This window comes from Nicotiana attenuata, unplaced genomic scaffold (assembly GCF_001879085.1).
Source record: "Nicotiana attenuata strain UT unplaced genomic scaffold, NIATTr2, whole genome shotgun sequence".
NCBI lineage: Eukaryota > Viridiplantae > Streptophyta > Magnoliopsida > Solanales > Solanaceae > Nicotiana > Nicotiana attenuata.
In genome coordinates, this window is record NW_017672403.1 from 32888 (window position 1) to 50015 (window position 17128).

The 17128-nt window shown below is 38.5% G+C and overlaps 2 protein-coding genes across 3 annotated transcripts; both read right to left on the reverse strand.

The window, feature by feature from the left end:
- Positions 1–2054: 2054 nt before the first annotated feature.
- Positions 2055–3089, reverse strand: LOC109213064 (light-harvesting complex-like protein 3 isotype 1, chloroplastic). Its single transcript, XM_019376811.1, has 3 exons — positions 2714–3089; positions 2493–2630; positions 2055–2398 (listed from the first exon to the last, which is right to left on the reverse strand). The coding sequence occupies exons 1-3, from the start codon at positions 3051–3053 to the stop codon at positions 2136–2138; spliced, it is 741 nt and encodes a 246-aa protein (XP_019232356.1). The 5' UTR covers positions 3054–3089; the 3' UTR covers positions 2055–2135.
- A 1658-nt stretch (positions 3090–4747) lies between these two features.
- On the reverse strand, positions 4748–8352 carry LOC109213067 (glutamate dehydrogenase A-like). 2 transcript variants are annotated; one of them, XM_019376818.1, is made up of 9 exons: positions 8170–8352; positions 7920–8033; positions 6813–7034; positions 6634–6708; positions 6417–6533; positions 6065–6315; positions 5493–5568; positions 5328–5414; positions 4748–5092 (listed from the first exon to the last, which is right to left on the reverse strand). In XM_019376818.1, exons 1-9 carry the CDS (start codon positions 8275–8277, stop codon positions 4907–4909), a joined length of 1236 nt encoding a protein of 411 aa, XP_019232363.1. In that variant the 5' UTR covers positions 8278–8352; the 3' UTR covers positions 4748–4906. The 2 variants fall into 2 exon arrangements, with proteins under 2 accessions (XP_019232363.1, XP_019232364.1); XM_019376819.1 differs by lacking the exons at positions 7920–8033; positions 8170–8352 and adding an exon at positions 7654–7789.
- Between the last annotated feature and the right edge of the window lie 8776 nt (positions 8353–17128).

Below are 17128 nucleotides of genomic sequence, written 5' to 3' on the forward strand. Positions count from 1 at the left end.
TTGTAATTTATAAACTATTATACCATATTATACTGTGTTGAAATTTATCTTGACATACAATTAAAAATAAAACTTTATACCGATATTATATATAATTATACCATTTAATTCGATATTGTTTGACAAAAACTTGCACGGTCATGTTAATCTGTAACAAGTAAGATACATACAAATTTTCGAAAATAAATGTATGATATGTTTTCAAAATGAAATAGAGTAATCTCATATATGCACGTAGCAAGTACCAACAAAAAAGGCTCTAATCTCATCGTTATCGGTCGGCGCTAATTTAGGAAGTGTATTCGCTTAAGGAGAAGAACTGGAACGCATTGGATTTGTTTAGGAATTGAATGCTTTGGAATTTTGTAAAAAGTGATTCTAGATCCATATTTATAGCTTGCTGCTAAGAATGTATTTATCTAGCTTCTTGTTTCGTAAAATATCTATTGCTGCTAGGTATTTGAATTTTTTTAATATATTGCCTACTTATGTGTAACTACGTCGACAGGCTTATTCCAGATTTTGAGAATATAAATATCTAAAAATATAGTCTGGATATAACATTTCTTGTATATAGCTAGGTAATCTTGAGTTGAAATATGCGCTTTTGATCATTCCATAATATGAGATTTTCACTAATTTAGTGAACTATTAATTGTTAACTCAGGTAATTGCCGATATGTTATGCTAAGTCCAAATTTTGAGGGTATAAATTTCTCAACAAGTAGCCTGAATATTGTTGGGCTAAAACGGCCCAATGACACTCTTAACATGGTGTGATATTGTCCGCTTTGGGCCAAGCCCGTACGGTTTTTCCCAAAAGGCCTCACACCATTAAGAGATCTCTACACCTTATATGTAGACTCCCAATCTTTTCAGCTACCAATGTGGTACTTTGTTTGCACACCCAACAATCTCCCCCTCGAACTAAGTTCCACGTGGCCCATTTGGAGCCCAGGTTCAGCGGAACGAGTATGGAGATGGCGAAGTGATGGTGCAGGGCGGTGCACACATAAGAAGAAGCTAGTTGCGGGCTTCGGTTGCCATAATACTCTAACAATGTGGGTGGCACACAGTGAATCTCGAAAATTGACCCGTAAATTGTGGTGCTGGGCCACGTGGAACTTAGTTCGAGGGGGAGATTGTTGGGTGTGCGAACAAAGTCCCACATTGGTAGCTGAAAAGATTGGGAGTCTACATATAAGGTGTAGGGATCTCTTAATGGTGTGAGGCCTTTTGGGAAAAACCGTGCGGGCTTGGCCCAAAGCGGACAATATCACACCATGTTAAGAGTGTCATTGGGCCGTTTTAGCTCAACAACTGGTATCAGAGCAAGGTTCAAGACAGGTTCATCTTGGCGTGTTCAGTTCTAGCTGCAACATATTTGACGATAATCGTGATTTTTTGTCTGAGAAATTTGACCGGAGTGCTACGCACGTTGAGACAAACTTTGTGGCGGAGATCTGGAGATGCGACCTGTTGAAGGCTATGTGAAGAAGGTGGATCAAGTTTATTTGGTCAAAAAATTCAGGCCAAGGGGGAGAATTGTTAGGTGTTTGCCATAATTTTCTTACCATATTTGGTTTTCCTATCTCTTGAAGGAAAAGGGCAATATAATTACCTTAACTGGGTTTTCTTTTTTGTAAAAGAAAATTATAAATCTCCAATATTTGGCTAGTCCTTTTTCTTGTAGGAAAAGGTTTGGACTTCTATAAATTGAGGATCCTTCCTTCACATTCAGTAGCATCCACAATGTAGCCATAGGGGGTCTTGGGAGTCTTGTTTAGGGGGAGAACTTTACGGGACAAGTGTTAGTGTGTCACTTGTGTTTGCCTCTTCGTGAGGTTGTTCTCTCGATATTTTGTACTCTCTTTTTATTATAGTAGATTGCTCATCTCCGTCGTGGACGTAGGTCAGTTGACCGAACCACGTTAAATGTTTGTGTCTCTTTTGGTAGATTTCTCTTTTGTTGTATGATTTATCGTTGTTCAAGGTTTGCTTTGCTAGCTTCCGCATGACACCTGATTTTTTCGGTCCTAACAAATATAACATAATTCTTGTATATAACTATGGCATTTTGGTTTGACAAGTACAGTACAAGAAGTCAATATTATCCCAAACACAAAAAAAAGAATTCACTTTCTTTGTTGCTTTGAATCACCATTTGTAGAAGGTTGATCTTGCCATGATGCTTGCCATTGCTTGTCATAAAATGTAGTTTCATCAGCTAGCTTCTTAAACTTGTCAAAATCTGTCCTTTTCCTAAACAGAATTACACCTGCAACTGTTGCTAATAGGGCAGTTTTACATATGAAATTACCCATTTGGCCTACAACATCAAGCCCTGTTAAAACATCCACTAGATAAGCCATGAAAAATCCCACCATTGCAGCTCTTCCTGTAAAATCATCAATTTACTATATTAGTAATAGTACAGACATTTTTTTTTTTTTTTAGATTTAAGTTGAATTCATTAGATATAAAATGTAAACCATTTAGCAGCTCAGCTTCAGGGAGGTGAGAATGTGTCATCCATGCCCACCATGGTATAACAGAACTTCTAAAGACTACAGGTTCTTGGTTTGTTGCTGCTTCTGGGAAAAGTTCAAGGAATTTCCTCCTCTGTGCTTCTGCAACATTATTAATATGAATAAATTAATTCAGTTAAACAATCTTTGTGTTTTAGTAGTGAAAAGATTTGTTCTTTGTTTACCTGCAACTATGACACTATCCCAATCCATTTTGCCATTTTTCACAAACATATTAAGATCCCATGTCCCATTCTTCCATCTTTCGTCCGAAAATCTTACGACTTGAGACTCTCTACCTGTACCATCTTGAACTTCATCACTCCTTGTGGGCTTTGCATTATCACCAGCCAGCAAAGAAGATCTGTCTTTAATTTCAACAACATTTAAGTGTGTTTGTGCTTCAACTTTTGGAGTCATGACATTGGTAATCTTCATGCACTTGGCTTGAGGCCATTGTTTCTTCTTGAAGTGATGAGAGCTGCAAGCTGTGTGTGTAAATGAAGTAATGGCTACAGCAGCCATGATTGTAAGTAAGATCTCTAGTTTGGCTCAAGTTACTCTTCCCCTCTTGAATGAGATGGTGTTAGGATAAGTGGCAAAAAGGCCCATTCTGAAATAAATAAAGCTTATCTAGTTCTGCAACATCATGGGCATGGCAGCCCATATCTTCCTGACCATATCTACTTCCACTTTTGGTGACCTTTTTTATGAATATAATGAGAGCAAGGGATAAACAACATCTTCAATTTATTTTTTAGGGCATTCAACCCCAATGAATTTGGAGTAGAAAATTTGGAAACCTGCTGCCTTTTAGTGTCTATCTCCATATAATTATGGTATATTTGTCATTTGATAGCACCACATACAAAGACGGATCCAGGATTTGAAGTTCATGGTTTCTGAATTCTAGCATCGAGTTATTGGGTTCTAAACAAATAATTTGTACATATTAAATAAATTTTTTAAGATAAATACAGGGTTTAAGCCAAGCTACTGGGTTCCACCAAACCCATAGCGTTAGCTCTTCATCCGTCCTGACCAGATACGATACTATCAGCGGTTAACTTACTATTTCAAAGTTATTACTCCTACCATATAGAGTGAAGATAAAGAATAGTTCAATGCAACAATATGCATTCTGTTGGGTTTTGGATGTGTTTAATTAATATATTAAATACTTAAAAGATGGTGAATGGGAAATGGAGGGAAATAAAATTTTTGAGTGAAATTTTAAGTTCCCCCCTTGGCAAATGGGCATTGTCCCATATTGGAAGAGGAAGAGGTTTTTTATGGGTATATAAGCAATTGCTCTTCTTCTAGCTCTTAAAGAGTTGAGAAGAAGGCAAGCCTCGCGCCGTCGTCGTCGTCGCTCGTTCGGCTCGGCTTCGGCTACGGCTACGGCTACGGCTACGGCTACGGCTACGGCTACGGCTACGGATTTGGTCAAATGATTGATTGATTAACTTTTTGGACCAAATTTATTTGTTAATAGTAAAATATTAACAGAAATGTTATTAAATATTTGTTTTAATAACAAAATATTAATATTAAATATACAGAAAAGTAACTACCCTCTTCAATTTTCCCTCTTTATTTTCCCTCTTTATTATTGAGTAAATGGCCATTTATGTAATGGCATTTATGCTGTGGGCGTTTTGCATAAACAGCCATTCTGAAGAGTTGCACCTCTTCAGATTTCAGCCTAACTTTGGCTATAAATACAATACTATTCTGCTCAGAATTTCACTATGATTTTCTGAGTTTCTTCTCCTTCTTCTGCATACTTTTAGCATCAAACAAAGCAAAAAGTAAGTTTGATTTGCTACCGAACTTTGTGTTCGCTGAAACACTGGGGTTTGAATTACCGCTACACCAGTGTGTAATTCGTTCTATCCTGGGAGGAAATAATCCATAACCTTGGGTACTAGGAGGGGATTAAATTCCTTAAGGAAACACTGTGAATTCAGTGGGCTCGAATTGGTTTTATGTCATTTCTGTTTATGTTCATTTCTATTTATACTCATTTATATTTCCAGAATTATTTTACAAATACAGTCTACTAACACATTCAACATGCCCTTAGTATAAGTTACTCCGCAACCGGCATCCCTCATGCTAGAAAATGAAAGAACTGACGGTTAAGCTCCTGAACCCCTAAGAATGGCGACAAGGGACAAATTCTCCAAGTTACCAGATGAAAAGTACAGAATTCCAAGGCAATTAACGAGTTATTTTTTTCTTTTATTTGAATAATGAATAAAATGTCTCAAGTACACATTTCAGTTTGTAGAGCATTCTAACATTTGTACTTGGGAGAAAGACGGTGCAAACTTTCTGCTGCAGGATGTGTACATTGTGCGGTGAAAAAAGTGCAACTATGCCTCCCAACCTCTTAGTTGTGTGGCGCGTGCAACACGATTGACACCCAATGTGAAGGCACCCATCCGAAGATTGCAGTTGTGTGAATGACACATGCTCTTGAGGTTATGGAAGGCTCTTGTCATGTATTTCTTAAGCTCCGCATTAACCTTCTCCTCATCCCACATGAATCCTTGAATATTCTGCATATCAGAGAAGATATTAAGAGCAAAAACTCCAAATTTTCTCAACCTCTCAGTTCTTTTTTCAGGAAATAACTTTACAGAAACTGGCTTGTTAAAAATGCAAGATTTCCAATTAACTATACTATTGCATCTCTCAATGTGTTTCGCGAAAATACTTGTTAACCTAAACCCTTCATGCTGCTATCTGGTGTAGTGACAAAAATATCCGGGAGGCATAAATATCAAAAGTTACCTGAACCCACTCAAAATAACTGACAGTCACACCTCCAGCATTGGCATAGATGTCAGGAAGTATTACTACTCCTTTCTTAGATAAAATCTGCAGAAAGCAATTGTATGTGAAAAGCTATAATTATGCTAGTCCGAAAAACTCAAAATCCCGGAAAAAAAGTGGTACCTCATCAGCATCTGGATCGGTAGGATGGTTTGCTGCTTCTATAATGAAATTAGCCTTGACATGATCAGCATTTTCTCTTCAAACAAAAAGATAAGAACTGTCAAGGACAAGTAAGATACTGTACATTAGGTACATTTAGTTCACAAAAATGGCTTGGTAATACAAGGCAGTATAAGGAAGAAATTCAACCAGCAACTTCTTTTCCCATTATCTGATCAAAAAACCGAAGAAGTTTTTATTGGCTGCAGCATATGCCACAATAATTTTGGAAGAGAGAAAGAAGAACTTAGTTTCGCCAAATGTAACAAAAGGTGACATAAAAACCAAGTAAATACTTGTACAATCAATTAATGGAAGCATATTCTAGTATAAAATCTGCTACATATGAAATCATTTATAGTGAAAAATAATGTTGCTGCTAATGTGGTCTGTATTAGTTTGAGATGGATGTGTCATGGTCCCTTATCCTACTTATAATGTGACAAATTACTGAAATTGACTTCTGCATTCTCTCGACACAAGCAAATTCCAATAACTAAGCAATGAATTTCAGAGCAAGATAAAGGTTGAACCTGTTCAAAACTCCTCCCAAAGCACAAGGGATGAGAACATCACATTCATGTGTTAGCAACTCATCAGAATTCATCACATCCCCACCAGTGAAATCGGTGAGCTTCCCTGTCTTTTCTCTATGACTAAGCAAAGCTGGTATATCAAGTCCATTGGGATTCTTGATGGCTCCAGTTATATCACTCACTGCGATTACCTTGCCGCCTCTCTCATGAATGATCTTTCCTGCCCACGCTCCTACATTTCCAAATCCCTGAGGAATCCAAATACATATGACATCATTTTGACTGAATACTATGAAATAGCCAGGCGAAGGAAATGGAATGGCTAGAACAGATTAATTGCAGATTCTACCTGAATTGCAAAAGTCAAATCCTTAATATTCTTCCCATATTCAGCAAGTAAAGCTTCTGTAGCATAGACGGCACCACGCCCTGTCGCAGCTTCCCTACCTAATGACCCCCCAAGATCCTAAAGAAAGGGTGAACAAAGGATGATTAGAGAAGTCATATACAAAGTTGTTCTAATTTTAGCCAAATAGGAGAAGTCTTGACAGGTATGAAAAACTTACAATCGGTTTTCCAGTCACAATTGCGGGTGAGTGACCATGAAATTTTGAATACTCGTCCAAAATCCAGGCCATAGTCTGTCGGTAGCAAACATCATATAGAATATTATGTGCATCTTATTCTAAAGCTCGAGAGGATTAATAATATTTTGACAAAGTTGTTTGTAAAATTGTGTTACAACCTGTGCGTTAGTGCCCATATCAGGTGCGGGCACATCAGTATTAATTCCAATTAGATCATGAATTTTCTGTGTGAAAACACGAGTAAGTCGCTCCAACTCGCTCATGCTTAAATCTTTAGGGGTACAGCCGATTCCACCTTTAGCTCCGCCATATGGAATGTTGGCTACAGCAGTCTTCCAAGTCATCAGTTGAGCAAGGGCGTTTACCTCATCAAGCTCAACCTTGTAGAAAATTTACAACATTTCAGCACAGAATAAAGAATGTTATACGGAGATACCAGCAAAACTATTAAAAATAAAAATAAAAAGTAAGAAAGGAGTGGAGTTTGACATTGAAATGCACTAATTTGAAAGGAATATATTGGAGGAATCATGACATGGTAGAGGACTTGCTTGATCATGATCTTGTAGATAACATGTACTCAACTGAAATTAACCTTTAAAGAAAAAAAAATCCTTCAGACAGAGATGTTTAACCAAATAACAAGAGGTGATTATCAAAATAATCGATCAACTACACCTAAATGCCAAACTAGTAGGGGTCGGTTGTGTGAATCTTCCTAACAATTCCTCTGTACTCTGCCCCATCTTTTTCCAACTAAATAATTGCATTTGGTTTATTAGTCAACCATCAAGCAACCGATAGAGTCTGAAAGCATTAAGGAAAGCTTATCGCCCATCGAAACACATATAAGCAGGAATTCACCTGCCCTAAGAAAACCAATATCAAGAGTAGTATAGCTAAGATTCAAATATTCCCCTTTTAAGAGGAAATGATATTATCAAAGAAACTACACATATAATTAGATTCAAATGCAATGATGTTGGTTGTGGATTTAACCTTCCAATTCCTCACAAATCCTAGCTTTCTCATAGAACACACACTGCAATCTATACAAGATCAAAAATCAGTAATTTTACTCATATCCGGTGTTTATTCGACCTAATTCTTTTAGGCAAAGTTCTAAGGAAATGCAAAATCCAATTATAAAGGTACGCACTGTAACTTGTCAAAAAAAGAAAAAGAAAAAGAAAAGGTGCACTGTAACTAAAGATAACCAATATGCATTGACCAAAAGGATTTTTTACATTAAAAAAAGAGCAAACCTCATGATGGTATCTAATTCCTCCTTTCATAGGACCCCGAGCATTATCGTGCTGTACTCTGAATCCAACGTACGAAACTAACGTTCCATCATCCTTAGGAATTGTACATTCCACCTGATCCAACATCAAAACACCGTCAACCTACCGTCAGAAATAATATTTTTTTTTTTTTGGAGTGAAAAGAGTTTAATATGAAAAAAATTAAACAGACAAGAAGATAGAAACTTTAATATACATCGGTTAATTGTACCTTAATTTCTCTGAAAGGAATCAAAAGACTCTTTTCAATTTTGGAGTCCAATCCAAGAATGCGAGCGGCTTGACGGAAGTTGCGGTTGGTGGCAGCAAGAGCATTCATGGCAGCGATAAGATCAGCAAAAACAAATGAGAACTACTTCACTCCGTGATACTGTACCTAATAATTTTTTTTTTAAATCCTATATATTTGGCTGACTAAAATAGGCTGATGACTAAGTAGTAAGAATAGGATGATGACTAGGAGGTGACGGTTGATAAAATATTCCTATTCTCTCTATTTAATAATTTATCTTACACTTTCTTTTTTTGTTTAATTAAATTAAAGCGATCTTCCATGTGATAGCAAGACCTCAAGACACGTATCAAATTAAATTATTTCTCTCCATATGACTATAAAATGTGTGTCATTAAAGATAAATACAAATTTTAATCAAGTTATTTTAAAACGTAGAAAGGGTTATTCTTTTTTAACAAAATAAAAAGGATAAACATGAACCATTGGAGTATCAAATTAGCCCCATAATGAGCTTTAGCAAATAGGTATAGTTATAACTTTAGGGATGGCAATTTGAGGTCAAATCCATTCAACTTGTCCAATCCGTTCAAGTTTGAGCTGTTCATTGATCCGCCCATTATTAAATGCAGCCCATCTAAAATTGAGTTAATTTTTAATTCAATTTGATTCATGAGCAACTTTGTTAAAATATTTTTAAAGTAATTCTTTTTTGTTTGATATGCTATATATAACCCTAACAAAAGAAAAGATGTCTTATTTGATAATTAAATAATTCATAAGAAAATAACACCTTAATTAAAGTTTGGTAACAGTTGGGTGGGTTGGGCTGTGGCCCAAATTAAAAGCTCATCTTGACCCAGTCCATCTCAGCCAAGTAACTCATGACCCGCTCATTTATCAGCTCAATCCATTTTGACCCGTCCAAAATCATGTCATCCCACCCATTTGATAGCCCTAATTATGACGTGTGATCCATCCCATATTAAATATGGAATTTTCCGCTATAGGTAAAATTTGATATACAACTATTTAGAGTTCATTTGGTATAGAAATAATTAATGCAACACTTTTAATACAAAGATTAGTAACGTAAAAACTAGTAAAGTAAGAATTGTAACACACAGATTATTTTTATTGAGCGTTTGATTCATTATATAAAAATCGAATATACAAAGCATAACTTACACTTATGTTTGGTTGAAAATTGTGCAAGGGCTTCGAAAAGCGTATGAGAAGAACCTCGGGGATAGCTTTGCCATTTTGGATGCTTTATCCACGTATAATTAACCATGATATTGCTTATACTATATTGGTCTTGGTATAAAATAATATAGGAATTAGCGAACTTGAAAATTGAGACCAAACTTAGGATAAACAATCATATATCTTATACCATGATTTTTAATTCAATACGTTTAACCAAACGTGCCTTTAGTGTTTAAAACTTGCAAAGTGTGATGAAATACATGAATCTAACGCATGTTAGGAAGTTTCAACCGAATCCTTGGAATTGGGATCAATAAATCTTTACACTTAAAAATATAAAACGATCGTACACTTAACATTTACATTGATGCTGCCGAATGATAAGTTAAATGTTATGCGAGTCTAAAAAAATTATGACTTTGTTGATACTTTGAAAAATAACAATAAATGCGACAAAAGAATTTTGCCCATCATCAATATCTGTCGCTTTTCATTTCAAATCAATATTTAACTGTCAAGATCAAATTGCTAATATAAATGGGTAAAAATTGTGTGGGGTAGCCACTATTTAAAGTGGTATTTACTATTTATCCATCATTTTTAATGGTGAGCAAAACTAGCCACCAATCTATTAAAATTAATATGAAAAGACTGAGTTACCCTTTCTTTCATTGCTTTTCTTCCCAAACGCTTCTCTCTCTCTCAGTTCGATGCATGCCTGTGTTCATAGATAAGCCTTGTAACTTTGAAAATCACCTGCCTACTTGCAATGGCGATTTCAAATTCAACAAGGTCAACGTCATTATATTAGTGTTAAATTTCCTGAAGTAGCATCGAAACGTAACTAAATATAATATAATTTTAATTTTATTACACAATTGTACGTTATTATCCTTATTGTGTGTTTGCATTTAATTTATTTTGTGTTAAAATAAATTAAAAGTTAAGGACAATAGGTCCTGAACTTAGGCTAAGAAGCCCAAAAGTTAAGGACAATAGGTCCTGAACTTAGGGTAAGAAGCCTAAAAGTTAAGGACAGACAGTCCTTAACTTACAGTTACAAGTTCAAAAGTTAAGGACAATAGGTTGTGACGACCCGAAGGGGTCATCACCTGTATTCCTACTCCCTCTGTACTTCTGAGGCCCTGGAAACCTCATTTGGGGTTGCCTCGAGTTGTGTGCGTAGTCCGGGCGCGTAGCCGGAAAAGTTTAAATATGAATTTGTGAGAAAAATAATAAATTCTGATGTTTTAATTGATTAAGTTTGACTTCGGTCAACATTTTGGGCAAACGAACCCGGACTCGTGATGGACAGTCCCGGAGGGTCCGAAAGAAAATATGAGATTTGGGGGTGTGCCTGGGATCAAATTCCGAGGCCCCGAGTCCGAGGAATGAAGTTTTGTGTGAAATTATTTTCTGATAATAATTAAAGAATTAGAAAGTATTATTTGTTTAGTAGACGGTGCTGTGGGCTCGTATTTTTGTTCCGACGCCCGGCACGAGTCTTAAATATGAGTTAAGCAATTGCTGTGAAGTTTGGTAAGATTTGGACGTCATTTGGCGTGTTTTGAGCTGGAAGCAGTAAACTTGATGTTTTATGTAAATTGGAAGGAAATCCTGGGTCTTGAGGCCTAATTTGATGATTATGATGTTGTTTCGGCGATTTGATCGCACGGATGAGTCTGTAGGATGTTTTTGAGCGTATGTGTATGTTCGGTTTGGAGCCCCGAGAGCTCGGGTGAGTTTTGAGTAGGTCCCCGGGAGGTCTTAGGCTAGAAATATCAGTTGATTGCAGGTTCAGGTGTTGCAGGCCCCCAGCGCGGCCGCGGTCATTTCCGCGCGGTCCGCGCTGGAAGCCGCGCGGCCGCGGTGCGTTCTTGCACGGTCCGCGTGGCTAGGTTCAGAGGGCCAGTAAAGTCTAGGACAACCAGCGCGACCGCGCACCAAATCAGTGCGGTCCGCTCTGGGAGATTTAGAGAGCGGGTCTTGGGTCCATTCCACCAGCGCGGCCACGCACCAAATCAGTGCGGTCCGCGCTGGGTAGGTTCAGAGAGTCATTTTCTTCCCTTCCTCGGCGCGGCCGTGGTGCATTTTTGTGCGGTCCGCGCCAGTCTTCAGCACAGTATATAAAGTCAGGATTTTCAGTCATTTTTCACTTTTTCAAAACCCAAAAACATAAGAGGCGATTTTCCAAACGATTCCACTTCCTCAAAACGATTGGTAAGTGTTTTCTAACTGATTTTCTTTACTCCTTAACATCCTTAAACATAATTTCAACTTCAAAACAAAGATTTTTAATGGGGAAATTGGGAATTTAGGGTAGAACCTAGGTTTTCTAAAATTGGGGGTTTTGGACCTCAATTCGGGGTCCGATTCCAAAATAACTTACATATTCGAGTTCATGGGGGAATGGGTAAACGGGTTTTGGTTCGAACCTCGGGTTTTGACCATGTGGGCCCGGGGACATTTTTGACCTTTGGGGGTAAATTGATGAAAAAGCTATAATTAGTCATTGGGTTTGATTTGTTTAGTACATATTGATATCATGAAGTCCTTATTGCATAGATTTGGTCGAGTTGGAGCCGAATTCGAGAGGGAAAGCGGTTGTGGAGGATTGTATTGGCCGTGGAAGTTGAGGTAAGTGTTTGGTTTAACCCTAGCTTGAGGGAATAGGAGTCGAGTCATGTTTGCTAATTGCTAAATGATCGAGTACGGTGTATAGGCATGGTGACGAGTCCCTATACATTAGGGTCTAGCATGACCGTGAGTCCTTATATGTGAGTTGTTTGGATATTGTTATGCCTTCCATGTCATTGATGGCTTCTATACATGGTAAACATATTGAGAATGATATTGTGATTGTAGAACTTCGTGGAGCATTGGCTCGGTATGAAATACAAATGGTGAGAGCATGTGAAATGAGAAATGCCTTAAAGCTTGACACGAGTGCTAAGGAGAGTTAGGATATAAAAATGAGAAAAAAAGAGAAATAACGATTTACTCTTGCATGGTTGTCATTGGTTGTTTGTGTACCCTTGTTGGGATTTCTTTCCAAATACTTGTTTACTCCCTTGCCCTTTATTTAGAGGTATACATTATGGATCGGGTTGCACGCCGCAACAATGTTATATGTGGATCGGGTTGCACGCCGCAACAGTTATAATTGTGGATCGGGTTGCACGCCGCAACAATGTTATATATGGATCGGGTTGCACGCCGCAACAGTTATAATTGTGGATCGGGTTGCACGCCGCAACAGTTATTGATGCAAATGTGTTTAGTGTCGGTATTAGTTTCTTGTTCGCTTTAAATTGTAAGTTGCACCTAGATTGATTACTTCGGATTTACTGTTACTGTTGTTATCTCCCCACAACATGTTTCCCCCTCCCATATTTCTAGTTGTTTGGTATCTTGTTTCCGTTGTATATTTATAACTGCACAGGTTTATGTGGTGTCCAGTCTAGCCTCGTCACTACTTCGTCGGGGTTAGGCTAGACACTTACCAGCACATGGGGTCGGTTGTGCTGATGCTACACTCTGTGCATTTATGCACAGGTCCAGGTATTGAGCAGCAGCTGCAGCATTAGCACGGGGGCGCACCATCAGTCCAGAGAGACCCGAGGTAGCTTGCAGGCGTCCGCAGGCCCGGCGTCTCTTCTTTATGCTCTCTTTTAGACTGTTACCTCCTTGTCTCAAGGCAGACAGCTCCTATGTTTCTTTCAGACCTTTGTATTTAGTATATTCTTAGTGGTTCATGAGTTATGTGACACCAAATCTTGGGTAGAGGCTTTTATTAACTGTTCCGCGTTTGATTCAGATTTGTAAATCAGACTTTCGCTATTATTCTTAGTAAATTTCATGTTCTATATTGATGCTATAAATTGTTAAATTAATTGTTTAGTGATAAAAAGGTAAATAAGTTGGCTTGCCTAGCTACCACGAGTAGGCGCCATCACGATCCCGATGGTGGAAAATCCGGGTCGTGACATAGGTCCTTAACTTTGATTTCCAAGTTCAAAAGTTAAGGACAATAGGTCCTTAACTTTGATTACCAAGTTCAAAAGTTAAGGACAATAGGTCCTTAACTTACAGTTACACATTCAAAAGTTAAGGACAAGCAGTCATTAACTTTGACTTACAAGTTCAAAAGTTAAGGACAGACAGTCCTTAACTTACAGTTACACGTTCAAAACTTAAGGACAAGCAAGTTCAAAAGTTAAGGACAATAGGTCCTTAACTTTGACTTACAAGTTCAAAAGTTAAGGACGCTTGGTCTTGAAGTTTGAGTTCCAAGTTCAAAAGTTAAGGACATGTAACCTTGAAGTCCTGAACTTAGAGTTCCAAGTTCAAAAGTTAAGGACATGTAGTCCTGAAGTCCTGAACTTAGAGTTACAGGTTAAAAAGTTAAGGACATGTAGTCTTGAAGTCCTGAACTTAGAGTTTCAAGTTCAAAAGTTAAGGACATGTAGTCCTGAAGTCCTGAAGTTAAGGACATGAGCATAAGGGTATTTTCGTCCGGGCAGTTAAAGTTTATTAAACCAGTGGCTAAAGACTAAAGACATTTAAAATACTGGCTTTAAAATAAAGACATGAGCTGTTAGTGGCTATTTGTGCACATCGCCCTATAAATGGGTGCGGATAAATATTCACCAAGAAAAAGGGTATACAATATATGGGGTATAATTGATTTATAATAAATAGTCGAATGATAGCATGACATGTAGAATCAAATACAAGTAAAAGGTGAGTCAAGTAACAACCGGTACTGAATATGACAACTGCAATCGGTATCGGGTAAATCTCGAAGGGAGCGTGGTCAACAGGAGCAGATCGAGTATTTGTCATCTGATAGCAGTTAATGAGAGAATATTTTCTAACATTAAATAGGCAACTTTTACAAAGAATATTTGCATTCATGGCATGCCGTTACATATTCATCAATGACTCCTTTATTATCATTTAAGTGGGGCTTGATCCTAGGATCTTGTTTCCCTACGTATATCTATAAATAGAAAGCTCAGTAGCCATTATAAGACACGAAATTCCTATCAAACATATATTATATTTTACTTATGGTCTCAATCAAATAACTTTACTTGTTCTTATTATTGCTTTCACTTTTTCTCTCGGTGACATTGCGCTCGGGGCCAAGCTTGTCATCTTCTTCAATTTCAATTATTAAATCTCTTTGTTAATCTTATTCTCCATCATTTTTTGATCAAATCAGTTCGCTAGTCTATAAATCACGTATCAAGTTTAACCATACTGTTTTACGGGTAAACAGTTTAAAGCCCAATGTGGGGCTTAGACAGTTGCGTAATTGCTTTGATCCTGACGTTTATTACTAACATGTCTGATTTTTCCTTAGCAAGAAATCAAAAATGGCAGCTAATAATGTCAACATCATACACAATGTTGAGGGTCACGAAGATTTGCCTCAACGTGATGACTCAATCAGCGACACCCGTAACGAAGGGGACGAAGCAACCCCAGTTCGTATAGTGAAAATCTTAAGAGAACGGCAGAAAGAAATCATGAGTCATCTCCAAGGCAAGATCGGATAATGATAGAGTTAAAATAAGTGTTGCTAGGTGCTTCCAATAACACAAACGGAAGGGGTCGGGTTCCTCCCAGTGCTCCATCAAATCAAACAGCTCAAAGGGTCGACAACAACACCCCAAGGGGTGAATTCAGTTTTGATGACGCCAGGGGAACCGGTAACGGATCTGGGAATGACCCCTTCAAAATCGAGCTCATAAGGTTTATGAGGGAAATGAACACCGAATGGATCAGATTCCTAGCGCACCGCCAGTTTTGAAAGGCCCAGATTCGAAAAAATACATTGCCATTTAAACCGAGTGCAGCGCCAGAGTTAACTCCAAAGAGGTTTAAAATGCTGGACATACCAAAGTATGATGGTAGCTCGGATTCACAGGAGCACATCACAACCTACACCACGGTTGTAAAAGGGAACGATTTGGCTCAACATGAGGTCGAGTTCTTCTTGCTGAAGAAGTTTAGCGAAACCCTCACAAATGGGGCCCTGATATGGTATTCAGTCTTACCCGAGCATTCAGTTTACTCTTTCAAGATGCTTGTAGATTCATTTATTAAGGCCCATGCCGGGGCAAGGAAGGTCCAAGCCATGAAGGCGGGCATATTTAGGATTGCGCAAGGTGAGTCTGAATTACTGCGAGAATTTGTTATCCGGTTCCAAAAAGAGAGGATGCTATTATCGGTTGTACCAGATGAGTGGGCAGCGGAGGTGTTCATAAAGGGTTGAACCCACGGAGCACCAAAAGTTGAAGGAAAGCCTGCTCGAATTCCAAGCAACCACATGGGCAGATGTCCATAACCGTTATGAATCAAAAAGTAAGGATAGAGGACGATCAGCTCGGGTTCCCGGCATCAACCAAGGGACGGGACCGAGACAAGAACCAGGACAAGGTTAAAATCGACTTCTATGCCGATTGCGGTCTTTTAAAGTTCGTTTCCTGCCGTATGGAAGAGCCAAGGGACGCAACAGCAAATGTTTCTGATCCTCGAAGAGGTTCGCTCCCGATAGAAGAACCGACTGTGGCTCGCAAGAAAAAGAGGTACCGGGGCTTGGGACTCCACATATCCCAGTTTATCGATTCCAACTTCAACATCAGCTTAGTGGAGTTGGTATTGGCGATGAGGAATATCAAACAAGCACGATTCCCAAAACTAATTAGATTTGATCCTATCCAAAGGGACCCAACTTGTGGTGTAAATATTATGGGACTCACGGTCATAAAACTAGGGATTGCCGGTGCCTACGAGAAGAGGTGGCGATATTATTGAAGAATGGACATCTCAATGAATTTTTTAATGATCGAGCCAAAAACAACTACGGCCGAAGCCAGGACAATGAAGAGCCTCGAAGACAGCAGAAGACTCCCTTCGTTTGACTATCAACATGATTTCGGAGGGAATAAAATCAACGGTCTAACCTTCTCGGCAGCTAAGAAAACAAAGATATCGGTGACTCACAATAAGAGACTCTGGGAAGTCGCGGAGGATGATATCACTTTCACGGAGGAAGACACAGACAGACTTCTTCTGCCGTATAATGATGCTCTGGTAATCTCTCTTGATGTTTTGGTGGACCCAGGAAGATCAGCCAACATCATCCAATACAGAGTGTTGGAGCAAGAAAAGCTGACTGGAAGCATCATTTCGGCAACAAAAGTTTTAGCTAGATTTAACTTGACAAGTATGACAACCCGAGGGGAGATCCTGCTGCCCACGTACGCCGAAGGGGTAACCAAGACCACTTTATTCGAAGTAATAGATGGCAACATGGGCTACAATGTAATCCTCAGGAGGCTGTGAATACATGAGATGAAGGTTGTGCCTTCAACGTATCATCAGTTGTTGAAGTTCCCGACCCCCGAAGGAATCAAGCAGATAAGAGGAGATCAACTGACCGTAAGGGAGATGAACACGGTAACTGTTTCCAGCAGCAAGGGAAAGGAGCCTACCAAATAGCAATCACGGGAATCGATGTCTTCTCCCTTTCGAACAAAGACGATAAAAGCGAGGAGTCATCGAAATCTTATCAAGTTCCAAGATATTTTTAGGTACCGAAAGAGACAGATACGACCAAGCTTACCACAGACGAACTCGAGCAAGTGGCCTTATTTGAAATATTTTTGGGAAGAAAGTTTCACTTGGAAACAAGACTCAATCACGAACTCAGGTTAGA

Excerpts from the sequence above, each read along its gene's own strand:
- LOC109213064 (XM_019376811.1), bottom strand. The coding sequence starts at position 3,053 with ATGGCTGCTGTAGCCATTACTTCATTTACACACACAGCTTGCAGCTCT. Across the intron at positions 2,631-2,713 it reads GGATAGTGTCATAGTTGCAG|AAGCACAGAGGAGGAAATTC; the intron begins GTAAACAAAGAA and ends ATAATGTTGCAG. Across the intron at positions 2,399-2,492 it reads TGAAGCTGAGCTGCTAAATG|GAAGAGCTGCAATGGTGGGA; the intron begins GTTTACATTTTA and ends ATGATTTTACAG.
- LOC109213067 (XM_019376818.1), bottom strand. The coding sequence starts at position 8,277 with ATGAATGCTCTTGCTGCCACCAACCGCAACTTCCGTCAAGCCGCTCGC. Across the intron at positions 6,709-6,812 it reads ATATGGGCACTAACGCACAG|ACTATGGCCTGGATTTTGGA; the intron begins GTTGTAACACAA and ends TGCTACCGACAG. Across the intron at positions 6,316-6,416 it reads ATTTGACTTTTGCAATTCAG|GGATTTGGAAATGTAGGAGC; the intron begins GTAGAATCTGCA and ends TGGATTCCTCAG.